Below are 12,843 nucleotides of genomic sequence, written 5' to 3'. Positions count from 1 at the left end.
GATGGGTTTGTGACCTGCAGACTGTTTTTACATGCAGAAATAAGCTAAAAAATAACACATAAGGGGAGGGGTAATAACCGGAAAAGCATGACATGGTGACCTTTAAAGGAGGCAACTTCCAGGTTAAAGACACCTGTGAAAAAATGTGTAGGAAAATGATGAATACACTAGATTTTCAAAAATAATATACAGAAATGTACACTACAGTGAATCTTGCGTCGTTTTTGTAAGAAATGTTCACTTCCGCGATAAAAAGCCTCGGCACGTGATCCTCCCGGGTGTGACGTAACCATGGGGGGATCCGACAGAGGGGAGACGCGAGATACTCGATACTGTAACGATCTGCGATAAACATGGATCCTTCAATGATAGTTTCGACACAGAGACACCAGAAGAGTTGAACATGAATTCATTCGAATGCATACGACGGACCACAACCTTATAGTTATGAGCCTGCAAGGAACAACTCCAAGAACCAGGAGCAGTCCAACGGATTTAGAAGAAATAACACCTATCAGGAGGAGAGAGATTAGAGCTGTGGTGTGAGAGAGATGTAATACGGTTTCAGTGATAAAGCTGTGCAGAGTATGTGTAGGTGAATGCTACCGGCGTCAGTACAGAATGCTAGCTAACGGTCACTTCTCCACGTGAAGTTAGCTATCTGGGTATTGTTAGGATTTTATCGATACCGTTACCGTTACTCGCGTATCGGTATCGGTATTTTTCGATACTCTTATCGATACTTTTCAATAATTTGGTGTTAATAAACTAAAAAAAGACCAAGGCGATGTTGCCTGCAAGACTGCACCCAGGTAAACAAACATATTACCCGTGAGTGCGCAGCAGCTAACCTGCCCTGCGAGCCTTCGCTTCAGGTCATATTTACACACGGCGCGGCTGAAGCCCGCTAGCACTATTAGCACTAGCAGTATTGCTGCACCGTTTAAGGATTCAATGAGTGTCGGTTGAAATGCTTTCATAAGTGCTTGTGTCACCCCTTTACAAGCAATAATTGGACAGATTGCACCTTGTCACTATCGCAATTACATTTTTTAAAAAGGTGCATCCAGACCTTGGATCGCTTCGCTCTGTTCCGCCATGCCTGCGGGAGTCTCCACAACAATAATTAAGAGCCGCTGTTGAGAGAGATGAGGAGTGGCATTTACAGTGGCCAATCAGAGGGGTCTCAAACCGGATACATCACACGGGATGAGGGTTCCCAACCAACCAGAATGGTTTAAAGTTAAACTAAGGAAGTAGACGTAACAGATATACCGATAGCAGCACCGTTTGTCCAGCGGCTTAACGGTATACCGATACCGTCCAATCAGGTACCGGTATTGACTTAGTACCTGTTCTCGGTACCCATCCCTACCCGTGAGGGAAACTGTGGACTCGATGTCCTGAAAGGCTGGTAGTTGTGCAACCTGCACAAACACAATACTGCACCATTACAAATGGTGAAATACAATGTAAAACTACCGAAAAATACCAGCTCACTAAAACGCAACTACTAACTATACCCTCGGTCAGACAGCGGAGATGTTTACCCTTTGTGATGTAATATGACTCGTTTGACGTATGACCTTAAAAAAAAGCCGTTTTTAAGAGCAGAGTTCAAAATTGCTCCTTTCCCTCTGAATTCCTGCCCTTACGTCTCGTAAAACATATCAAATCCTATATTCACTTTTTTTTAATTGTAATTTTCAAGCAAGTTTAAGCATAAATGTAGATTGCTCTTTAAGACATGTCCTGGCAATTTTATTTTTTTTAGCTACTTCAGAAACCTGTGTCAGCAGCGTCACCGCCCTAACAACGCAATATGACATGATAAAAATAACATGGAATTTTGTCGGTAAATGGATAACCGGAACTGCTAGCGTCGGGCTGCAATTTACAGCCGAGCTGAAGTGATTGTCAACATGAAAGAGATGACATTTCAGTAGAGTTCATAAGATGCGTAGATTGTGTTTGTTTTTCAGAAAGTTAATATTTGTATTTGAATGACACGACCAGATATGGTTGAGTTAGTCTTACAGAACTTAAACTAAAAAGCGCTGGACAGGTGTGTCCGTGCTTGCCACCATCATGGAACATTCCAAGAAAACAGACAAGGCAACAGGGGAAAAAAGTCATGCTGGCTGCTAAGCCTAGCGTGACACCTAGTGGTCAAATTCGGTATATCAAGTGTCCAGTGTTTGGCTTTCTTTCAAACCAATTTCAACATTTTTAGACCCATTTAAAGCCCAACGCTTTTTCAGTGGGAGAGTCTATTGGTTGCAAATGTAACAATAGCAGCAATTTGACAATCAAATTAATATATTCTAATTGTTTGTTTTGGTACAGATACTCACTGAACGTTTGTGTCTTTCTGCTCCTCTGGAACTCTGTCAAGCAGACACTTATATACAGCCTGTAGACACAAGGAAAAAACCACATGTTGTGGGTCTCGTCTGAGCATAACGTCACACAAACAAAGAAATGTCAGTGGTGTGAGAATTCTACACAAGAGAAACATTGTCATATAAGCTCTTCCTTCACTTACAAATGCAAACATTGACTGGATAGGACATTCAATTAGTTTAAGAATGGTTAGATTAACTATTATAACAGTGCCACCATCTAGACTGTTTCTTAAGTATGTTATCAATCCAATGCTACACAATAAGCTTGCTACCTAAAATGAGTTTTTACAAACCAAGAGCGTAGATTATGTTGCCAAATTACATATACAAAGTAGAGTGCGTGTGATTTGAATGGCTGACTTTAAGGTCCTACCTGTTGGTACTGAGAGTATTTAATAGGATCCTTCTCAAACACCTCATATGTCTGAGACTCCAGGTTGTCCATGAGTGGCTACAGAGAGAAACAAACACTGTTAGTGTATATCATTAAGGGTTAAAAAATAACAATTTTTCAATGAGATGAGCATTTCCTTACCTGGAGGGGGGACTGCAGGTAGTCTTCATAGCCTTTGGCAAAGAGTTCATATGAATTAGGGGCAGGACGGTTCTGGTTGAGGTATTCCAGGTACTGCAGGTAGGAGCGGAAGTCCTTCTCAGTGTGGCGGCTGGTGCCGGTGAACACAAACTGGGCCTCCAACTAAGAAAAAAATAGATTTTGTTTTATTATAACACTTCCCAATTTCTCTTTTGATTAATTCCACTTGAATCTGTGGTGTTATACCTTGAAAAGACTGAAGATTATCCGCTGATGGGCTTTCGACAGAACAGGGAAGCCCTTCTTATTGGTTAGGAAGATGCTGGTGGGGAGAATGGCCGCTTTGATTGGTTCCCCGAGCCACTTATCGATCACAGCTTCTGACGGCATGTCTGCTCCGACTTCAATAGCTTCAGGAATACCAAAAAAAGAGGGGAGTAGATTTCAGTAGCAGACACGATCATAATTATTTCTTAAATGCACTGACTTTGCCCCAAGCTGGTACTTCACATTGTGCGCTCTTACCGAGACAGATCCTCTTGTTGTAATCACAAAGGGTTCTAAATGAGTGCCACCTAAAGGGAGCAGAGGCGAGTAAACAAAATGAGTCACGATTTCAAAAAGGAAATCAGAAGCGGCTATTTGAGATTGCAGACAGATGCTGAGAGAGTGGGTGTGAAACTCACCAGCCCCAGGTCTTCTCGTCGACACCTGTGTCATCGACGCAAGGGCCCGGTTCGTTCTCAATCAAGTCCTCCCGCGTGTCCTCTGGCGCCATCAGCGGGACACGTATCCAGAACTACATCAGAGGAGTACAACAGTTAGAAGATGAATTTAGCTTTTAAGAAATCTAAATGTGGGTGTCGAGATGTTTAATGCTGCCTTACATTTGAGGTGTGGTGTCCAGTGTGGATGTGGTTTAGCAGCAGGCGGGCTAGATTGGCACAGTGAGGGCCCTTCAGGTGGAGCATGAAGACAGGCAGACCCAGGTAGGCGGAGAAGTTTAACTCCTGTGTCAGAGCCTGAGAGAAACACAGGGGAAGAAGGATGAGAGCATGACGGGGGCATTTGTGGCTCAGGGGGGAAATGGGATGAGCATGACGGGGCATTTGTGGCTCAGGGGGAAATGGACTTTGACTGTCAATATGCAAAATACTTTGAATTGTATGCAAGTTGCTTTGGATAAAAACAAAGCTAAAAGACACTTCATGACAAGAGCAAAACGGGGTTGAGAGGAAAGACTGGACAAGATAAGTTCACTAATAGAAAATCTTGTTGTAACTTTGTTCATGCTGCCCTTCTTGGCCAGGTCACTCTTGGAAAAGAGATTTTAATCTCGACGAGTCTTTTACCTGGTTAAATAAAGGATATATATATATATAAAATATATATATAATAATTATATAAAGCTTGAGGTCAAAGAATCCTTTTTAACTATCAACCTTATGGCTGCCATTCGAAATGTTATCGCAGTCTCAATATTTCTAGGTGAAAATATGATTCTGTATAAAGTGTTGTGGTGCTGTAGCATTTACTGCAATTGCAATAATAGTCAGAACATTCCCAATCAGTTATTTCTTTCAAAATCATACAGCCCTATTAAAAATCCACGTATACATTACAGAAATGGACCAAGATAAGGAACTTACAGCTTCTGAGTTTCTGCGCTCGGCCTCGACTTCTGCATCTGGATCGATCCATTGAGAGAGCTTTCCAACAATAAGAGTATTCCAATCTAGATAAAGCAAAATGGAAAGTTTAACATAGCATCAACTGAAAACTGATTAGAGTTTCTTATGAATCACTTGACTCAAAAAATATCTCAATAATAACATTATTAAATAAAATATATATATAAGCAAAGTAACAGATGAAAAATGTACTAATGTTACTTTTTATTCATTATTGCATCTTGGCTTATTTTATTTCATACAACTGTGATATACCGTGATTGTCTTCAATACTTGGTCTGCTTTATGAACCATTAGATTAAGATAATTAGGGAAAAATAATTATAATGTCTAGCTCTGACATTGCATGGAGAAAAGCCAAGATCTGCCAGGTCATGTCATGGATTTAATAGACGAAATACATTTGTTGACTTTTTAAAATATTATACATCTATTCCAAATAAATGTTCAAGCTATGATTTTTTTGAGTGGGAAAGTTTTTCTTCTTTTCATTCAAGAAACCTTAAGGGTCTGCAACATGTATTTAGACAAAGAAAGCTCAAAATTCCTCCATTGGTTTTCACTTCCCATACAATGTGAAAGTAGTTGCAGTAGCACTATAGGATTTTGTCTCTTTATTGTAATATAGGTTTTCACACTTGTTTTAAAGACTATCTATGACTTTAGGAGGCGTGTTTGTTTGAAACACCCAGCTTTGTGTTCATATTTTCCAAAAGAAATCCCAATCCATCATCGGCCTCGCACAGCATACAGTGGTGTACAGTATTTATGTTATTTGTAAAGCGTGTAGAATAGGTAAATGACTAATCACGCATGGCGTTATAGAAAATGAGAAGGAAGAATTAATAACCTCTGCCACACAGCAGCAGGTCAGACCGGGTATGGGCACCGGATCGGGTTTTAGCGGGCTCCAACTCAAACTCTCTCTTGAACCTCGAGTGGAACAGGGGCATGCACAGGAAGTCAAACCTGCGCAGCAAAGAAAGAACAGCGTTTTAACATCGGTATGCTTTATAACTACAAGTAGAGGTGATATGCTAAACAGTTTAGTCACATATCCTCCAGCCAGCTCACACAATACTATTAGGCAGGCCTATATGAATATTATAAACACTTCCCAACAATATGAAGCATCATTGTGATTGGGCACGTGTTGGTAATTCACCGGCTAGCTTAGCAAGCATCACGCATAGGCATGATGCTAGCATACCCGTGCACGGCATAGTGCCAGAAGACCACAGGTCACTCCACTAAAGCTAACTTGCACTTAAAAATGATTTGCAAAGCACAGCATTGTCCTTACCCTAGTTTGGCAACCGCAGCTAAGGTGTCAGCTACCTCCGGCACACAATTCAAATCTCTCCCGCAGGACACCCTGCTCCCGGTACTGCCACACGCCATGGTATTCGCAGAGTGAAAGGATTTTGCTGGGGCCCCCTAGTTGCTCTATCTTACGAGGAAACTGACGCCATCTTGGATCTGCACAGACGTAAATACTCATTGGGTAGCAAGATGGATGTATACCCAAAATGGCTGTGCACGTAGGACAGTTACATTTCTCGTAAAAGATCGCGATAACTGCTCTATAGTTTATGAACCCTGAACTTAACTGTTGCTGTTTTCATGTCAAAGCCTGTGTCCATTTATTAATTGTCTTTCTACAGAAATATCCTGCTCGTATTTTGTTTTCTAATACAGTTAAATATAGTAACTGTCACATTTAGTAATAATACAATATTTTGTCAGATTGATATTATAAGCTGAATTAGGCATAGGCCTATCCTCTAAATAACAAACGTTGTATTTTTAGCGAGAGGATATTCAATTTCATAAATTGCTTCAGTAGGCCCATAGCAAATATATTTTCAAAAAGCATCAAAATAGACTTTTAACCGGCCCCTGGAAAAGTGGCCCTCAGGCAAAGCAGGTTGAGCATAGGGCAATATTTTAGACTCCACAGGTCGCAGTATAAAAAGCAGGCTTTTTCAGAAGATTTTGCTGATACTGGTGGTTGGTGCCTTTTTTTAACTGCAAACTGAAAATGATGAAAGAAATATGTTCGAACTTGCACACACAACTAACAAGATGACTGTTATTCTGCAAAACGTATAAGGTGTGCAGAAAAAGGCTTCCCTGGATATTACTTTCACAGCATGGTGGGATAAAATATCACTTATGTCAACTCCAATGGTTTTGAAGATAGGCCTAACGTGTTTTTGAGCAAGGTGTCATATTTGGGAGGTCTATAAAAAGGGAAAAACCAAGGTCTTTCAGACTTTGTGTTAGATGAGAGTGAGTTTAAGTGGGATACATTACAAAAACAAAAAGGTTTCTGATGTTGTTTGACCAGTTTTTTTTATAGATGGACTCTGCTTTAATCTTTTTGTAAATAATAATTTTGTCCGCCTGTCTCTGGGAAAGACAATCTGATTAACCTATCAAGAAATCTATCTGTATTTTCCTAATTTTTAAGCTATGGCATTGGAAGACATCTGTGGTTTCCAAGACACTCCTTTGCATCGCAAGTGCTTTCCTGCCTCTCATTTTGAGGACACAGCCATCTCTTTCGACTGTTATAGCGCAGAATTTAGGGGACTGAAGAAATCTGGGAGAGACAGTGGGATCCCGCTGCAATTCTTTTTACCATCTTTGCCAAACTCTTCCCCTTTCAACCACAGATCTACATCCCATTTTTCACCATCCAAACATTCAGTGACGGTCCGCAGGCCTTTCCCTCTGTCTCATGGAACAACAACTTTGGGTTTCATCTTCCAAGGTGGGGTCATCGCAGCTGCAGACACACGTGCCAGTGCCGGGGGATTGGTTGCGTGTCCAGCTGTTCACAAAATTACCCCTATTCACTCCCATTTAGTAGTCACCTCCTCTGGGAGCGGTGCAGACTGCATGCTGTGGGAGCGAATTCTGGCCAGAGAGATCAGACTCTACCAACTCCGGCACAGGCGTTGCCTTTCAATATGTGGCACTGCCAAGCTCCTCTCATTCATGCTTCACCCCTTTAAAGGGACTGATGTGTGTGTGGCTCTTACACTGTGTGGCTGGGATAAAGAAGCAGGCAACACTGACTCATCCTTCATTACTGACAATAGCTCCTCTGCTGGTTTTAGTAGCCAAGATGTTTCTGCAATCGCGTATCCTTCATCCCCTAACAGGGGCCCAAAGCTGATTTATGTGTGCAGCGATGGTGCCCGATTGCAGGGGGACGTTTTTTCTGTGGGCTCAGGCTCTCCCTACGCTTATGGAGTCCTGGATGGAAGGCTGAGGTGGAACCTGAGCAAAGACGAGGCTGTCTCCTTGGCAAGAGAAGCAGTGTTCAGAGCCACTCACAGGGATGCCTACTCAGGAAACAACGTGGACCTGTTCCACGTCACAGCCCAGGGATGGAGCCGAAGAAAGAGAGAGGAGCTGAAAGAGGAATATTATAGAGACATGGAGAGGAGAACGAAGACAGTGGGGGAAAGAAAAAGAGAGACTGCATTGGATGCTTTGGGATAAAGAAAAACAAGGGGGGGTGTGTGTCATGGGAGGCTAATGTAGGGCTGCAGTTATATGAGAAAATCTAATTTCACAAAATGTCAGGACAGTATCACAACATCACCCAACAATATCACAATATTTTTGATCAAATAGCTTACCTTGATATCCCTATTGTGATAGTGTATGGGATGAGGCAAAAACAATGGGGTGTTCAGGAGGGCTAAAGCAGGGCTGGGTTGTATATGTACATCCAATATCACAACATTTCAGAACAATATCATAATACCATTTTTGACCGAACAGCTTACCTCGATATTGGTATTGTGACGATATTGTAGACATGACCATTGAAGCTTTCACACAATATTTGCACATTGAGTATTTAGATAAAATATCATTTTTTTGACTAAATGGTAAAAGCATGCATGCTTTTACCATTTATTATTATATTATTATTTGACTTTAACCTGTTAAAGTCAAATAATATGAAAGCTACATGTCTGGTAATTTTTGAAAATTACCGCACTTTACTTTAAAGCAGCTTTCAAAATTACAATCTATGCTTATGCAAGAACATATTCAGTCTCATATCAGGATATTGATATAATATCGATATTTTGCACAGCCCAAGGCTAAAGTGTATAGAAATTGTGTTTTCAGACACCTTTTCTGGAATTATTCTACTTTTCTGACCTATATATTTAGTTCCTAACTCATATAATCAAGCATAGTTGCTATTATAAAATTGCTTAACCTTGAAATGTTTCTTTTTGTTAATGTGTGTGTTGTTTGAGTTAATTATCTTTATGTCACCTGTCGGCTACATCGGTACAGCCCGCCACACATACAGGGGGCGCTGTGTTATTTCCTCAGCATGACTTAATAAATGTTACCCGGCGGAAGTTGCTGGTTCATCACACAGTTTCAAAGATGGCTCTTGCAAGTGTGTTGAGCAGTGATTGTGCGAAATTTTCTTTTGATAATTGTGAACCTGATAGTTTCGGTTGTGCACCCGGACAGAGCGGTCTTGGATTTGACGCTACGCCGGGAGACGGTCTGAGTTTCTCCGTCAGAAACCCGCTGTGTGCCGTGGATGAGGATGGCGTCGAGAGGAAAATCGAGTTCCTGCATGGAACCACCACCTTAGCATTTAAAGTAAGTTAATTAGTTGCTGATAGTAGTTGGCTGGTATCGTACTGGTACAACGCTAACATATAGTATAGTTGTCAAAATAAGCATTTGTTACGTCATTCAAAGTGTAAACATCATGATTGGGCGTTAACGTAACACTAATCTCACACACATCTCCGACGGTTAGCATGCTAGCAAGGCTACAAACCGCTATCTCACTGTAGATGTTCACATGACGTTAGCTTTGTGATGATTTCTGTTGGACTTTTCTTGCTCCAAAAGCAAGTAGCTATACGTAGATTTATCATTTTTGTGTGTAGCCATGGCAGTTATTTATTTTATAGGTTTCACAAGACTAGCTATTTAGCTGTATTTGCATCTGCATGAATGGGAAACAAGATGACAGTTGTGCAGCATCCACACATAGCTTCTGTCTGGTTCAACTAGATAAATACAGTAAGATTTCTTAACATAAATATGACCTTAAATTGGTTATCAACGTTTTTGTGCTTTCTTTGTGTATTGCGAAATATAATAAAAAGCTGTCAATCCTTTGTTTTCAACCTTAATATTCCATGATATTTAACTGTGCACCGAACGATTTTATATACGTAATTAACGTATTTATTAGTAATATGTATTTTACATATTTTTACAGCAACATATTCCTTTATCGCAGGAAAGAGAAAAGCATACCACATGTTTTATCACAATTATGTTCTCACTTTTATTATTTGTAAATTGAATGGACTATTCTGTAAATGCAGTTTTTCAACACATATCCCAACTTTGAGTTTCCATCATTCTTCATACCAGGTGATATCCATATGATTTCAGAACAAGGCATACATTCAACTGGAGGAGTAATGCATGTTTTTGAAATAGTCCAACTTCAAGATGCCAGTTTAAACAATATTTGGTTTATGAAAAATGTTGAGAAAAGAATCACTATTGCTATGAATACTTAAGGAAGGCTTTATAAGATAATTAAAGTGATACCAGATGTGTTTACTTTTCACTGTAAGAATAGCTGGAAGCTATTATTTTTGTAACATCATCAAAAAGTCCTATGAAAGTGGCAGAACCAATAATTAATTCATGCTACTAACAAGATAAAGTCTAATATATGAGCTGCTTTTTTGCCCACAAATCACCATTGTTGCCAAAAAGGTATAAAGACCACAACACAAAGATACTATACACATAATACTGCATTGTGTGATTATATGCTTTTATTGCGCGGAAAGCAGCCAGCTTTTTCCACTCCGCCAGGCTCACAAGCAGAGCACTGTAAATACTGAACCAACTCCCTGCAGTAGGTTTTGGTCTCTTCAGGGGATTTGTTGATAAAAAGGAAAGATAAAATAACGCCAACTTTATCCCTTAATCCCTGAGTGCCAGTAGATGAAAACCTCCCCGGGAGACATTTCCCAAATCTGTTGTCTTCACTTCAGTGCTAGAGGATTTTAGAGGGGAGAGCAAAGGTCTTCCATCTTATTCAGTGACTTTCTGGCAGAGCCTTATATTGTATCTCTGACAACAGCATCACATATCTGCTTTGTCTGGAATAAGCTAATAGAGTGGTGCACATTCATGATACTTAGATGTTTTGTTCAGCAGGATAATCCTCACCTCAAATGAAATAGCCTGAAAGCTAACGTTAGGCTTGAAATGTACTCCATCATAGTTGCAGGATGTCATGTCTCCACTGCTCAGTTAAAGGTGGACTTGTGTTTGGTGTGATGTTAAGTAGTCTCATCTAGTCACTAGATAGCAGCCACCACCATTTTCATGACACATGGAGGCTTCAGGAGTGGGGCATTTATTGCGATAGTTTTTTCCCCCCTGCAAACCATCCTTTCTTGAACTTTCATGCTATACAATTGGTATTTTTTTAAATCGCACGTCCTGCGATGTGAATATCGTGCATGCGCATATCACGATTATCGTCACGACACGATATATCGTCCAGCCCTAGTACACAATGATCCATCAGTGATTGCTCTATGTGTGTGTTCCCCTCCTGCTGTGCTTCATTAATGTGTTCCCCCTGCTGTTTGCTCTCAGTTCCAGCATGGCGTCATCGTGGCGGTGGACTCCAGGGCCACAGCGGGCGCCTACATCGCCTCGCAGACGGTGAAGAAGGTGATCGAGATCAACCCCTACCTGCTGGGCACCATGGCTGGAGGAGCCGCAGACTGTAGCTTCTGGGAGCGCCTGCTGGCCCGCCAGTGCCGAATCTACGAGCTCCGCAACAAAGAGCGCATCTCTGTGGCAGCCGCCTCCAAGCTGCTCGCCAACATGGTGTACCAGTACAAGGGCATGGGCCTCAGCATGGGAACCATGGTGTGCGGCTGGGACAAGAGAGGACCAGGTAAATATAAGAGCTATATATATATGTGCATATATCCCACTTAAGGATATTAACCAAAATTACATTTCTACTAAAAACAAAGTATAGTAGGTTAAAAATATCATGAATAAAAAAATACTTTTTTTTTCTTTTCGAAAAAGTCATAGCATAGTATGTCCACGAAGTTAACATTACGGATTTGGTGTTTATTAGTATGCTATTGAGGAGGGGAGCCATTTAAATACTTAACCTGTCTACAAACCTTCTATGAAGATACTAGGGGTGTAATGGTTTACAAACATTTTGGTTCGGTACGTACCTCGGTTTCACTCAAATAAATACAAAATATAATAAAATAAACTTTAAGGTGCAGCATTTCGAAATGAACTGAAATAATCTGTATTTGAACTGTTCCGTTACTAGTACCTAAGCACGCCAGTTTGACATTATGACTTGCTTGTCTTGGTATTTTCATTTTTTTAAAGAAAAATGTACTTCTCCACATTGCCTGCCGGAAGGGCACGATCTTTGATTGGCACTGACAATGGTCTCCTGGCTGTGGAAGAACACCCTCTCGCTAGGGACAGAGGTAGCAGAATTACAGCCAGGTGCGGCTTTGCTAACATGACAACATAAGGATATTTTGGCGTTTGTAATAGCTGGCTCGGTCTGAACTGTTTTGCGAAGTGGTGGAGCTTAAATGCTGCGGGAGTTGGGTTTGCACTTCAGTCTTTTTTCTTTTGGTACCCGGTGATATTCCACGTTTCAGGTGATGCCTTTTCAAATGAGTGTGCAAGTTTGAATGTATATGCAGCCGCGTAACCAATTTTAGATGAACAATGCGACAAACAGCTTTGGTTCGGTCCACCTGTCTTCATCCTTGTACGTAACTGCGGAACAAAATGTTCCCAAAACCGGAGACTTCCAATGATGCTGGAGGATTTTCGACTAACTTTATCTGCGTTCGCCCATTTCGCCAGCTTCCTCAAATTACACACTTTGAAAAGAGATCTATGATCTCAATGGGACCAATCTGGGATAAATTAAAGGTTAGCAAACAAAACATTTGAACGCATTCCTGTGGGACCAGCTTCTCATAGTAATGCCTCTCTGTCCAATGAAATGACTTGGTGCGCTCTGACGCTTTGAACCAATTGTGTGCAAATTACTCTGAATGCTGCCAGACGCCAACGGAGATACTTCCAAAAAGTTGTTCCGTTTCTCAAATTTTCT

General features: G+C 40.9%; 3 protein-coding genes across 3 annotated transcripts in view; 2 read left to right on the top strand and 1 right to left on the bottom strand.

Annotated features, from left to right (window-relative positions):
• prmt5 (protein arginine methyltransferase 5) overlaps nt 1–6,096 on the bottom strand; it is a 56,673-nt gene extending 50,577 nt beyond the window's left edge. The window contains exons 1-10 of the mRNA XM_010782965.1: nt 5,935–6,096; nt 5,482–5,600; nt 4,590–4,675; nt 3,828–3,962; nt 3,627–3,739; nt 3,466–3,515; nt 3,187–3,350; nt 2,941–3,102; nt 2,779–2,856; nt 2,355–2,413 (exon numbers count right to left, since the gene is read on the bottom strand). Of these exons, the coding sequence (XP_010781267.1) occupies nt 2,355–2,413; nt 2,779–2,856; nt 2,941–3,102; nt 3,187–3,350; nt 3,466–3,515; nt 3,627–3,739; nt 3,828–3,962; nt 4,590–4,675; nt 5,482–5,600; nt 5,935–6,032 (1,064 nt within the window). The 5' untranslated portion in view covers nt 6,033–6,096. The remainder of the gene's footprint in view (nt 1–2,354; nt 2,414–2,778; nt 2,857–2,940; nt 3,103–3,186; nt 3,351–3,465; nt 3,516–3,626; nt 3,740–3,827; nt 3,963–4,589; nt 4,676–5,481; nt 5,601–5,934) is intronic.
• A 1,010-nt stretch (nt 6,097–7,106) lies between these two features.
• LOC104955687 (proteasome subunit beta type-11) lies at nt 7,107–8,144 on the top strand. Its single transcript, XM_010783073.1, has one exon. The coding sequence runs from the start codon at nt 7,107–7,109 to the stop codon at nt 8,142–8,144; it is 1,038 nt and encodes a 345-aa protein (XP_010781375.1).
• Nucleotides 8,145–9,027: 883 nt separating this feature from the next.
• psmb5 (proteasome 20S subunit beta 5) overlaps nt 9,028–12,843 on the top strand; it is a 17,495-nt gene continuing 13,679 nt past the window's right edge. The window contains exons 1-2 of the mRNA XM_010782963.1: nt 9,028–9,281; nt 11,325–11,631. Coding sequence (XP_010781265.1) covers nt 9,057–9,281; nt 11,325–11,631 — 532 coding nt within the window. The 5' untranslated portion in view covers nt 9,028–9,056. The remainder of the gene's footprint in view (nt 9,282–11,324; nt 11,632–12,843) is intronic.

This window comes from Notothenia coriiceps, unplaced genomic scaffold (assembly GCF_000735185.1).
Source record: "Notothenia coriiceps isolate Sejong01 unplaced genomic scaffold, NC01 NC01_scaffold00024668, whole genome shotgun sequence".
Lineage (NCBI taxonomy): Eukaryota > Metazoa > Chordata > Actinopteri > Perciformes > Nototheniidae > Notothenia > Notothenia coriiceps.
This window is presented reverse-complemented; position numbering and strand designations above follow the sequence as displayed.

What these genes read in the sequence shown, in the direction of transcription:
- LOC104955687 (XM_010783073.1), top strand. Translation starts at nt 7,107, where the DNA reads ATGGCATTGGAAGACATCTGTGGTTTCCAAGACACTCCTTTGCATCGC.